This window comes from Numenius arquata, chromosome W (assembly GCF_964106895.1).
Source record: "Numenius arquata chromosome W, bNumArq3.hap1.1, whole genome shotgun sequence".
Lineage (NCBI taxonomy): Eukaryota > Metazoa > Chordata > Aves > Charadriiformes > Scolopacidae > Numenius > Numenius arquata.
In genome coordinates this window covers 31,636,896-31,650,424 of record NC_133615.1, presented here as the reverse complement: position 1 = coordinate 31,650,424, position 13,529 = coordinate 31,636,896, and the positions used below count along the sequence as shown (strand labels likewise).

General features: G+C 44.0%; 1 protein-coding gene across 1 annotated transcript in view; it reads left to right on the top strand.

The window, feature by feature from the left end:
* LOC141476589 (syncytin-2-like) overlaps window positions 1–13,255 on the top strand; it is a 99,075-nt gene extending 85,820 nt beyond the window's left edge. Inside the window, 1 exon segment of the mRNA XM_074165354.1 lies at window positions 12,381–13,255. Within this exon segment, the coding sequence (XP_074021455.1) occupies window positions 12,381–13,255 (875 nt within the window).
* Window positions 13,256–13,529: the final 274 nt, after the last annotated feature.

Below are 13,529 nucleotides of genomic sequence, written 5' to 3'. Positions count from 1 at the left end.
GGAACTCAGGAAGAAAAGGAGAGTTTATGGCCTATGGAAGAAATGGCAGGCCATTCAGGAAAACTACAGAGATGTTGTGAGGCATTGCAGGGAGAAAATTAGAAGGGTCAAAGACCAACTAGAACTTAATCTGGCTTCTGCTGTTAAGGACAATAAAAAATGTTTCTATAAATACATTAATAACAAAAGGAGGACTAAGGAGAATCTCCCTCCTTTATTAGACGGAGGGGAGGGAAACATAGTGACCAAGGATGAGGAAAAGGCTGAGGTACTTAATGCCTTCTTTGCCTCAGTCTCTAGTAGTATGACCAGTTGTTCTCTGGGTACCCAGACCCCTGAGCTAGAAGACGAGGACAGAGCAGAATGAAAGACCCATAATCCAAGGGGAAATGGTGAGTGACCTGCTACAGAATTTAGATGCACACAAGTCTATGGGGCCAGATGGGATCCACCCAAGGGTACTGAGGGAGCTGGCAGAAGTGCTCACCAAGCCGCTTTCCATCATTTATCAGCAGTCCTGGCTAACCAGGGAGGTCCGAGTTGACTGGAGGTTAGCAAATGTGATGCCCATCTACAAGGGCCGCAAGGAGAATCTGGGTAATTATAGGCCTGTCAGTCTGACCTTGGCGCTGGGGAAGGTTATGGAGCAGATCATCTTGAGTGCCATCACATGGCACATGCAGGAGAACCAAGTAATCAGGCCCAGTCGGCATAGGTTCATGAAAGGCAGGTCCTCCTTGACTAACCTGTTCTCCTTCTATGACAAGGTGACCCACTTAGTGGATGAGGGAAAGGCTGTGGATGTTGTTTACATGGACTTTACTAAAGCCTTTGACACTGTTTCCCACAGAGTTCTCCTGGAGTAACTGGCTGCTCATGGCTTGGATGGGCGTAAGCTTCGCTGGGTAAATAACTGGCTGGACGTCCAGGCCCAGAGAGTGGTGGTGAATGGAGTTAAATCCAGTTGGCAGACACTCATGAGTGGTGTTCCCCTGGGCTCAGTATTGGGGCCTGTTCTCTTTAATATCTTTATCAATGATCTGGACGAGGGGATCAAGTGCACCCTCAGGAAGTTTGCAGACGACACCAAGTTGGGCAGGAGTGTTGATCTGCTTGAGGGTCGGAAGGCTATACAGAGGGATCTGGACAGGATGGATCAATGGGCCGAGGCCAATGGGATGAGGTTCAACAAGGCCAAGTGCCGGGTCCTGCACTTGGGTCACAATAACTTCATGCAGAGCTACAGGCTCGGGGAAGAGTGGCTGGAAAGCTGCCCAGCAGAAAAGGACCTGGGGATGTTGGTCGACAGTTGGCTGAATATGAGCCAGCAGTGTGCCCAGATGGCCAAGAAGACCAACAGCATCCTGGCTTGTATTAGAAACAGTGTGGCCAGCAGGACTAGGGAAGTGATTGTACCTCCATACTCAGTTCTGATAAGGAAGCATCTTGAGTACTGTGTTCAGTTTTGGGCCCCTCACTACATGAGGGACATGGAGGTACTGGAGTGTGTTTAGAGAAGGGCAACAAAGCTGGTGAGGGGTCTAGAGAACAAGTCTTATGAGGAGCAGCGGAGGGAACTGGGATTGTTTAGTCTGGAGAAAAGGAGGCTGAGGGGAGACCTTCTTGCTGTCTACAACTACCTAGAAAGGAGGGGACTGAGTGCACCCTCAGTAAGTTTGCAGACGACACCAAGTTGGGCATGAGTGTCGATCTGTCTGAGGGTAGGATGGCTCTACAGAGGGATCTGGACAAGCTAGATTGGTCTCTTCTCCCAAGTAACAAGCGATAGGACGAGGAAATGGCCTCAAGTTGCGCCACAGGAGGTTTAGATTTGATATCAGGAAAAAATTCTTCACAGAAAAGGTTATCAAGCATTGGAACAGGCTGCCCAGGGAAGTGGTTGAATCACCATCCCTGGAAGTATTTAAAAGACAGGTAGACGTGGTGCTTAGGAACATGGCTTAGTGGTGGTTTTGGCAGTTTTAGGTTAATGGTTGGACTTGATGATCTTAAAGGTCCCTTCCAACCTAGACGATTTTATGATTCTGTGATTCTATGATTCTAAGCCTTTTCAAGGGAAGACAAAACACAGCCGCAGATGATGCAGAGCAACACAACCAAAGAGTTGCAGACGGGGCTGGAAGCTACACAACTTTTATCTGCCTGACACTTTGGGAAGATTTTTGGCCAGTCATATCTCATTATTTAGTCCAGATTTAATCTTGGCTTCCCTCTTTCCAGCTCCTGTGAGATCCTGATGTCCCCGAGGGAGATCTTCCCTGGGTTTCTTCTTCCCTTCTCCTCAAGAGGTTTTCTTTGGCAGGCAGGGGTAGCAGGCAGTGGAGCGTGTGGGCCTCATCATCTCCAAGCCCACTTGGTGCACCTCGCACAGAGTGACTGCATGGTGACACATCTCACTGATGGACACACTGCCAGCGGTGCCCACATGGGGCTTGGCAGAGATGGTGCTGACCCTGGAAAAGAGAGAAGACACTCACCACTCTGCTTGCGACGCTATTGGACCTGTGGCACTGGGAATGCAGCTTGAACTTGGTTCGCACCAGGCAGTGGCATTTCAAGGTGAACTCCATAGGAAAGGGTGCCACCTACTGAACTGCCACCCACAGTTCCTGCAGCATCTGGCTTCTCAGAGATCCTCTCTGGTACATGCTGACCTAGTCTAACTCTGCTACAGTTTATGAGATCCAGTGAGCTCATTGCCTAGGGGGCATGGCTGCAGGCCAGATCAGAGAAATGTAATACTTAAATAATGTGTGTGCTTCAGTGTTCAAAAATGCAACAGTTTGGAGAGGGTAAAGAAGATGGGGAAAATTGGAAAACTGTTTGTATGTCCAAAATTAGAGCTTGCACCAGAAGCAAGAAAGAGGACAATATAACTAGTTTACAGGGAAAGAACACTTCCAGTAAAGTTCATTTAGCCTATTTCTATCATCGAGGTCTGTCCTGCGAAATGTCCATTACATTTTGATGGGCTTCACTAGAATTGTTGTAATCATATAAGTGCATTTGGCAGAGCAGTGGGAAAGGACAATGCTACCATTGCAGGGTTAGCTGCATGCCTGTCTTTTGCTCATCCTGTTCAATGGTACCTGCTCCGACGTCAGGCTTTACTTCTCCTCAAGTGCAATTCCACCAGTTTCCCAGGCTTGGACTCAATTTTAGGATGCTCAGTTCTATGCGTTAGCCCTGAATACCCAAGTCCGAGTAGATCTCAGGCATGCAGGTCTTGTACAGGCTCAATTGAAAAAAAATTTAAAATAAGGAAACGTGTTCTGGTCAAAGTATTAGTTTATGAAAGCCTATTCTGTACAGTCTAAACCATTTTTCTGTCCCTAAAAACTGGATTGACTTCCATGGCATCAGTTTGGACACTAAAGACTTCAGTGAGATTAAATTTAAGCCTCATGTAGTGATATCAGGTCTTGTAGTAGTCCTGGGAGCCTCGTAACTGGCCAGAATTGCTAGATTAGAGTCAGTGTGACCCTCACTTGCATCCTCACTCTTGGTTTGTCTCTTGCCTCAGTAACATTTGGGGAATGCCTGAATTCAGAGGGAAGATGAAATGGGAGCTGCAGGAGGCTGCCACAAAGAGGCTTAGTGTTTTTGAGAGGAAATCTTCCTACAACTGTTATTTAATGCTATTTTGGCCTTTTATGTTATGTGGGGTTTGACAGGAAGACTAAGGCTTCCTTCTCTTATTTAGGGTTTAACTCTGTAAATGTCTTTAGTAGCCACAGGCCATATTTATATTGCTGGTATATCTTGCCTAGAAACATCACAAAACAGATTTTTAGTAACATTGTATCAATTCTTCAGAACATTTTTTCCCTTCAAAGTAACTAAAAAATTGCTTTATGTGAGAAATAAAAGAAACCCAAGAGAAAGAACTAAGGGCCAACATCAAAACAAAAATTTCAAATATATCAAAATAATCAGGTCTAAAAAAAACCTCCCCAGAAGTCAAATGGTAATTTTTATATTTCTCCTGATTTGGCACCAAGAAGTTCCAAAAGTCCCTGTTTCGATCCCGCAATGGAGAAGAATTAATTTTCATGTGTAGTCTTTCAGTCAGGGTTGAGGATGCTGATCATCTTACAAGATCATGTTCTGGATCAACTCCACTGCAAGTCAATGATATTAGAGCAAAACTGGGCTAAAAAGAGAATCAGACATGTAATATACCCTGGGGACTCAGGTGCAGTTTCCTTTCCATAGTCTTACATTACTTGCACTAGTACCATTGCCATGAATGCCTTCAGTTGTTAACAGTAAGCCAGAGATCACTTTAAAAAGGGTATAAAAACAGGTGAAAGCAAATGCAGTCTGCTCTACAATCAGGAGATTAGAAGATAACTAGCCAAGAAAATGTAGGAATATTTCGCATTTGGCTTCTGGGCTGAGAATTTGCCAGATTTCAAACAATTTTATTGTAGCTACTAAAACAATACACCAATAAACCACTAAAATGATATTCTTGGAGTGAAATGAACTTTCAGTAAAATTTGATACTTCCAAAGTAGTGTTTGTAATCACTTGAGAGAGAGGGGATTTTTTTTACTTTTTTTTTTTGTCTTGTGAAGTGAGAGGAATGTGCAAGCCAGTATGGGCTAGTAAAGCATATGACACAAAGTTTGGCTCTACTGAAGTCATAATTGGATGAGACTATGATCCACCCATAGAAATAACGCAAATCCTTTAACAAGAAACTGAAGAATAGTTAAAGCTAACATAGCAACAAACTTCCCCTGAAAACACACCTTATCTCAGGAAGTGAAAACTACTTACTGCCTAAATTTCAATTAACTTTGACATGCTTTTCAGAACCCCAGCAGTTGCAAGCTTGATTCATGTTATGATGACAGATAATTGCTTTTACAGGTCTTGTGGAACTGTGGAAAAAGGCTTGCCAGACTATATTACATGAGTGAAAAACATTAAATAGACAGCTAACACATCTCATCTCTTCCTCTACCTCTTCTCTTTTTTTTTCTGTCTTTTGCAACCTCCGATAGAGGTTTATGTGTGTGCATCTGTGTGTGTCTTCGTATCTGTGTCAGTAAAAGCTCAAACATTAGATCACAAGTTCTTGTTTATATAAGCTTCAATTTATCCTTCAGGCAGAAACTTCGAGATTTCCAAACACACAGATGCTTGCCACTATCCAAATGTATATTAAGGACTATAATGTATTCACACAGAGCAAAACCTAAGGAAGAGAAACAAAACCCCGGGAAAAAAAGCAAGGTTTACTTAGGGAATTTCCAAAGAATGCTCCCCTCAAGGGAAGATTTGGAAGTCTGTGGAAGAGAGAGGGAGAAGCGCAATATTATGCAAGGAGGTTCTGCAGCATGCCCTCCTGCTTCTCCCTTGAAACGGAAAATAGAAGGATTTGAAACAGAAAATAGAAGGATTAATCATGCCAGGGATGTATATCTCAACCTTGGAAGGGAGGAAAGAAACAAAGGAATTGCTCAATTAGCGGACGTGGGCCCCAGCCTTAAAAGAACACTCCGTAGGCAAACAGGAACATCCTGATCGATTACAGGAAGATAGCAAGAAGCTTTACGGCCCCTATCAGCAAAGCAATCGGTGGGAACCAATTCAGTGACTGTGAGACTTCCCGACTTCCTCCCTGAAACCCCCCCCAAAGAAAAACACCAGGAGAAAATATGCATGTGCCTGGAGGAGGAGACTTATTATAATGAGGCCCCGGAAATAATTAACATAGTCACACCTATTCTTAGAACAAATTGTATTAGTCCATCCCATAGTTTGCATATGTATGATTTACCTTATAAATAACTACGGGTTCAGCATAAGGGTGTGCAAGTTAGGAGGAGAAATCCCCCTTGCACCCGGCGCCGCAATAAACATACCTGCTTTATAACTCTATTCGAGTTGTAAGGTTTGCTTCCACATGTCAATTTGGCGACCCAGATGGGACCCTCTCTGTCTGGCTGCGGGACCTGCTGAGGACGGGACTCCTCTGGGTACCCCCGAGATTTCTCGGGAGGACTCCCTCACTCATCCAGATCACTGCGGGGACAGACAAGGACCATCTACTGCGGACCAGGTATGTTTGGGTTTTTTTCTGAAGGGGAACCTGTAAATCGTGAGGAGATGTCCTACGCGAGGTAGAGAGTCGGTGTACTCGCCCCAGGGTATGCTCAAGCTTGGGCTAATGGTGAGAAACTAATTTGGGTCATGTTTGTATGGGATCCCTCGATTTTGGTTTTTGTGTTAGTGTGTGGAATTGTAATACTAGTTGTTATTTGTTGTATTTGTCATAAGGTACCACTACTGTGTTATTGTCTAATATAAGGTGGAGATTATTGTATGAGTGAAATGAGTGATTGAGATGTGGCACTGCTGCGGAGCGAGTGTGGAGTTCCGATCCGCGGTTCTGTGTTCTCCACGAGGAGAGCGGCCGGAGATGAACGAAGTGTATGACAGACTGTAAAGAAACATCGTGTGAACCAAATATTGAGTGGCAGTGTCCTGAACATTTGGATAACGAGATATCTTGTGACCCTATTTTTATCTTAAAGTGTTTTGCTTGTAATACGGAGGTTTGGGTAGATCAGGGGGACAATTTTTGGTGTCCACAGTGTGAGAACTGGACTGAGTGGGAAAAGATCGAGCGGGCGGGAGAGTTGAAACAAGTAATCTGTGGAGAATTAGCCTACCCCTGGAGACAAGGTAGCAACAGAGATATAGTTGCACCATTTCCCGGGAGGGAAACAGGTATAACACTTAAGAGACATACTGAGATCAGGGTCACCTCTTAATCAAGGTGGTGAGGAGAACATGAAAATGGGCAACAATCAGGGAGGCGGGATACTGAAAAAGAGTCCCCTAGGATGTATTTTAGCACACTGGAAGGAGATCGGAGGCCCACCAGGTGGCAGTGTAGACAAGAAAACCTTAATTAAATATTGTAATCAATGGTGGCCTCTTTACAAGTTAGATGATCAGGAGAAATGGCCCTTCAATGGGACCCTTAATTATAATACCATACTACAATTAATGCTATTCCTTAGAAGAGAAGGAAAGTGAGACAAAGTCACATATGCAGACATGTTTTTCACCCTTCGGAACCACCCAGAATACCAACGGGACTGCAGGCTGTTACCTCCACAAGACCCGATGGTATTAGCCTTAGAGAAAGAAAAAAGGAAAGAAATGAAGGGAAATATAAAAAGATGCTGTTCGGCCTGTAGCATAGGGCAGAGATGCACAAAGCCTGGGAAGATTTGGGATTTTAAAGAAGGGGATTTACTCAAAACTTACTTACCGCCGGTTAAGGTAATGGGAGACGAAAATGGGGATTCTGTTTCCCAGGAGGATAGAGAAGCTGATTCCGGAACCCCACCTGATAGTCTGGTATCTTCCCGTACCCGAAAAGGAATAGGGCGGGCATTGATTCAGGCACCCTTAAGGGAAGCCATGGGTCCAGAAGGACCACTATTGATAAGAGTCCCTTTTTCCTCATTTGATTTAGAAACCTGGAAAAACGTGGCGAAAAATTATCGGAATGATCCCATAGGGGTCACTAAACATTTTCAGTTTCTGGTAAAGCAGCACAATCCTGACTGGGGTGACATCCAGTTATTATTAGATCACCTGACAGAAACTGAAAAACAACAGATTTTGAAAACTGCTCAAGATATAGCCACGGACCACCTGAGAGATTCAGGAAAAGACATTAAAGAATATTTCCCCTTGCAGGACCCTCACTGGGACCCGAATAGGAACATTCACTTGGAAGCATTACACAGTTATAGAGATTGGGTTATAAAAGGGATGGAAAGAGCTATCCCGAAAACCATTAATTGGTCAGTGCTATATGCTGTAAGACAAGGGCCAAAGGAGACTCCCTCGGAATTCCTGGACAAATTACGAGATGCAATAAGACGCTACACCCCCCTGGACCCAGGATCAGAAATAGGAATTCAGCAGTTAGTGTCTCTCTGTATAGGACAGTCCGCTAGTGACATCCGGAGGAAACTGCAAAAACTAAGAACAACTGAAAGCAGAAATCTAGAGACTCTGTTAGATGAGGCATGGAGAGTATTTAGTAACTGAGAAAAAGAGGATAGGAGAAAGGACAAACGGGCATTGGTAGCAGCATTACAAGAGGGAGGAGGAATAAGAAATGGGAACTTTAGGAAACCATTAGAAAGGGATCAATGTGCATGGTGTAAGGAGAAGGGACATTGGAAGAACGAGTGTCCAAAGAAACGAAAAGACAAAGAATTCAGGCCCATTTTAAAAGAGATTGACAGGGACCTGGGGAATCCACCCTAGTGGATCCACTGGTTACTCTAAGGCTAGGGAAAAAGCAACAAGAAATAGAATTTTTGGTAGATACAGGAGCAACGTTCTCGGTCTTGAATCAAGCCCTGACCCCTATTGATACTGATTTTGTAACAGTAAAGGGAGCCACTGGCCAGAGTGAAAAGGCATATTTTCTCAAACCTCTTAGGTTCAAACTGGGAAAACAATTAGGGATACACAAATTCTTATATATGCCAAGCTCCCCGAAACCCCTGCTAGGACAAGATTTATTAGAACAATTGGGAGCAGAAATTAAATTCAAAAAAGGAAAAATCGAACTTCGGATAAGAGAAGATCAACTAATTGAAGTATTAAGTTTGGCCCTGATAGGAACTCCCATTACTCCAGGAGTGCCTGAGGAGATTAAAGACTGAATTTATCCGGGGGTATGGGCCTCGGGAGTGCCGGGGAGAGCAAAAAGTGCTTCCCCTATAGTGATAAAACCCAAACAAGGAACACGACTGGTGAGAGTCAAACAGTATCCCCTCAGGATAGAGGATAGGAAGGGGATCCGACAAACTATAGACCAGTTCATCGAGTATGGGCTGCTGAAAGAATGTGAATCAGAGCATAACACTCCAATATTACCTGTCAAAAAGCCGGATGGTAGCTATCGCATAGTACAGAATCTCAGGGCTATCAACAAAATTGTTGAGGATTTACATCCGGTAGTAGCAAATCCATACACTCTCCTAACTAAATTGGTACCTGAATTGGCATGGTTTACCGTCTTGGACCTAAAGGATGCCTTTTTCTGCTTACCTCTGAGCCCAGGGAGCCAACTCTTATTTGCATTCGAATGGGAAAACCCAGAATCTGGAAGGAAAACACAGCTTACATGGACTGTGCTACCACAGGGCTTTAAAAATAGCCCAACACTTTTTGGAAATCAGCTAGCCAAAGACCTAGAACAGTGGGAATGCCCGCCTGGGACAGGAGTAGTATTGCAGTACGTGGACGATATATTACTAGCCACTGACACAAAGGAGATATGTATAGAATGGACTGTAAGCCTACTAAATTTTCTTGGACTCAATGGCTATAAAGTTTCTCCACAGAAGGCACAGATAGCCCGACAGCAAGTGACTTATCTGGGATATGAAATAACTGCAGGCCAACGGACACTAGGGAAAGAGAGAAAAGAGGCCATTTGCCAGACACCTCGACCACAGACGTCTAAGGAACTTCAAACTTTTCTAGGAATGACAGGATGGTGTCATCTCTGGATATATAACTACGGACTCTTGGTAAAGCCGCTATATGAGTTATTAAAACCTAACTCAAAGAATATTGTGTGGAATAAGGAGGCGGACAGAGACTTCCATCAGTTAAAAAAAAGGTTAATGGAAGCACCTGCCCTGGGATTACCAGATACTACTAAACCTTTCTGGTTGTTTTCCTATGAAAAGCAAGGAATGGCCTTAGGAGTCCTAGCTCAGAATCTGGGACCCTATCGAAGGGCGGTGGCATACTTCTCTAAACAGCTCGACGGAGTAAGTGAAGGGTGGCCTAGCTGTCTCAGAGCAGTGGCAGCAGTGGTAATAAACATCCAAGAGGCCCGTAAGTTCACCCTAGGCCAGAAAATCACAGTTATGGTTTCACACACCGTCTCAGCAGTACTGGAAGTAAAAGGGGGGCATTGGCTTTCACCTCAGAGGTTTCTCAAGTACCAGGCTATCCTGATAGAGCAAGATGATGTAGAAATAACAGTAACTAATATTGTCAACCCAGCCTCTTTCCTCAGCGGAACGGCAGGAGAATCAGTGACCCATGACTGCTTGGAAACAATCGAGGCTGTGTACTCCAGTCGACCAGACCTGAAAGAAGAACCATTGGAAGATGCAGAGGATTCCTGGTTCACCGACAGGAGCAGCTTCATTCAACAGGGGATACGCAAAGCTGGCTATGTGGTAACCACCACAGAAAAGGTAACAGAGTCCAAAGCCCTGGCCCCAAATACATCAGCCCAAAAGGCTGAGATAATAGCACTAACCCGAGCACTGGAATTAGCCAAAGGAAAATGGATAAATATCTGGACAGACTCTAAATATGCTTTTGGGGTGGTACATGCTCACGGGGCAGTATGGAAAGAAAGAGGACTCTTGTCTACACAAGGGAAACACATAAAACATGCTGAAGAAATTCTCAAACTCTTAGATGCAGTATTACTGCCTACCAAAGTGGCTATCATGCACTGCACAGCTCACCAAAAAGGGAATACCGCTCCGGAACTGGGCAACGCACTGGCGGATCGAGAAGCCAAAAGAGAGGCAGAGATGGGTAATGCAGAGGTACAATCCTTGGTCCCAGATGGTAAGATACAAATTGACGACGAACCTAGATATTCTAGGGGCGATCACAAATTGATCAAAGACTTAAATGGGAAAATTGAAGGGAAATGGGCCAAAACCCCACAGGGAAAAATAATAGTGCCTTTCTCGTTACTATGGGCTGTGGTCATGGCAGAACATAGGAAATCCCATTGGGGAACAGAGGCACTTTACAGATACCTGAATAGGCTAATATGTGCTCGGAACCTATATGCCACTGTCAAACAAGTCACTCAGCAGTGTGAGGTATGTTTACAGAACAACCCTAAGACAAGTCCCAGAGTCCAGTTTGGCCAAATAGGAAAGGGAAACTATCCAGGACAACAATGGCAAATTGATTTTTCAGAACTTCCAAGAAAAGGGGGGTTTCGATACCTATTGGTATTAACAGATACCTTTTCAGGATGGCCAGAGGCATTTCCCTGCCGAACCAATAAAACAAGACAAGTGACTAAAGTGTTGATGCAAGAGATTATACCAAGATTTGGGGTTCCTGCAGTGATTTCCTCGGACCGAGGATCTCATTTCATTGCGAAGGTTGTTTCAAAAGTAAGCAGATTATTGGGTATAGATTGGCAACTTCACACCCCATACAACCCACGATCGAGTGGTCAGGTAGAAAAGATGAATCACTTAATCAAAATGCAGATTGTGAATCTAGGCCAGGAAGCTAACTTGGCCTGGCCTCAGTCATTACCATTAGCCCTTCTCAGGATAAGAACAAAACCCAGAACCAAAGAAGGTTTGAGCCCCTTTGAAATATTATATGGAAGGCCATATAGTGTACAAGACGGGACATCCACAGAGTTGGGGAATGAAATACTGACAGATTATGTAATAAACTTACAGAAACAGCTCCGAGGGGTAGAAAAGCTGGTTCTGGGAACAAGAGCTCGTGGGCTGGATGGACCAGTACACGAGATCAAACCTGGGGATTATGTATATGTCAAGTCTTTTGCAGATTCACCACTAAAGCCAAAGTGGGAAGGTCCCTTCCAGGTACTGCTGACCACTCACACAGCCATAAAGATTAAGGAACAAGCCGCTTGGATCCATTGGACTCGAGTCAAGAGAGCTCCAAAACCCCAATGGACATCAACGCAGGCCGGACCCTTGAAACTTCGCCTCCAACGAAAAGATGGACATTAATGACATTAATAATTGTTAACATGCCGGGACTTTGTATCTCAGGGGGAGGGACATGGGATGTGAATACATATTCACAAAATCTAGAAACATTGGTAAGGGCTACTAATCTGTCAGATTGTTGGGTATGTACCACCCTACCCAAAGGAGAAATGAAGTTACCTCTATATGGGGTGGCAGCAAGTAATTGGAACTATGACAATGGAACCTGGCCCAAATTTTGGGCAAAAAGGGAAAATGAGGCAAACGGGTATTGTGAGTACGATGACAATATCTACCCCTTAGGACCCAGATTTGATTTACAAGTGCTGAAAGAAGAACAATTTGTTTTATTAGTTAGCTATAACAATTGTACCTGGGAACATGGGGAATATAGGGTCAAAGGGCCGGTAAATAAGTCGACATCATGGGGATGGAGCAAGTTCTGGATCAATAAGACAACTGTTAATGTAGGAAATTGGGATTTAACAGGGATAAATGTCACATACATTGACTTCTGCAATAAGACCCAATTAGCTACATATAAAATTGGCGGTATTTCCCAAGGAAAAGAACACTCTTGGGAGTATGGATGGTATTGGGCAGGACAGTTCCTAGGTGCGAATCTGACAGCAACTAATGGACCCTGTAAATTGCCTAAAGGGTACTGGTGGCTGTGTGGAGATGGGTATAGCAGAAAACAGCTCCCCGCAGGGTGGAAGGGAACTTGCACGATAGGATATCTAACTAGTCAAGATAAAGTGTTTAATCAGTCTGACATTCCCTCAGGTATGTTGAGAACACCTTGGAGGAGAATTCGAGAGGTAGAAAACCCTCTAGTGACAAGGGGAACAAGATACCATAGCTTTATAAGGTGGCTTATACCATCCCTGGGCATTAGTGAACTGGAGAGAGCAATTGTAAACATATCAGCTACCATAGAAGCGCTTGAGAAATCTACAATCGATGCTATACAGGCACTTCAACAAGAAGTCCAGTCATTAGCAAGCATGGTTGCTCAAAATAGGATGGCATTAGATTTATTAACTTGGAAAGAGGGAGGCTTATGTGCAGTGATTAATTAGAGCTGTTGCTCGTATGTAAACCAAAACGGAAGGATAGAGAAAGACTTACAAAATCTCATAGCTAAAACTCAGATTTTGCATCAGACTGCACAAGATGATACCACATTTGGGTTCTCAGACTTTTGGGAAAAGTTAACCTCATGGTTACCTAATCTGGCATGGCTTAGACAACTGTTTATCCTTTTAGTAGCAATACTCATGTTAGGAATTTTAATATGTGTATTAGCTAGATGTTTTGTGTGTTGTACCAAGGGGGCTAAAGATGAATACATTCAATGGAAGAAGCATCAGCTCCGTGAAAGAGTGGAGTCAGGGAAGTACTTTAGAAACCAGATGGGGAGGGAAAGTATACTCTAGACAATTGTAAAAGAATTTACAAATGGACAAAGAAAAGGGGGGATTGAAACAGAAAATAGAAGGATTTGAAATGGAAAATAGAAGGATTAATCATGCCAGGGACGTATATCTCAACCTTGGAAGGGAGGAAAGAAACAAAGGAATTGCTCAATTAGCGGACGTGGGCCCCAGCCTTAAAAGAACACTCCGTAGGCAAACAGGAACATCCTGATCGATTACAGGAAAGATAACAAGAAGCTTTACGGCCCCTGTCAGACCACTCAGAAGACAAACG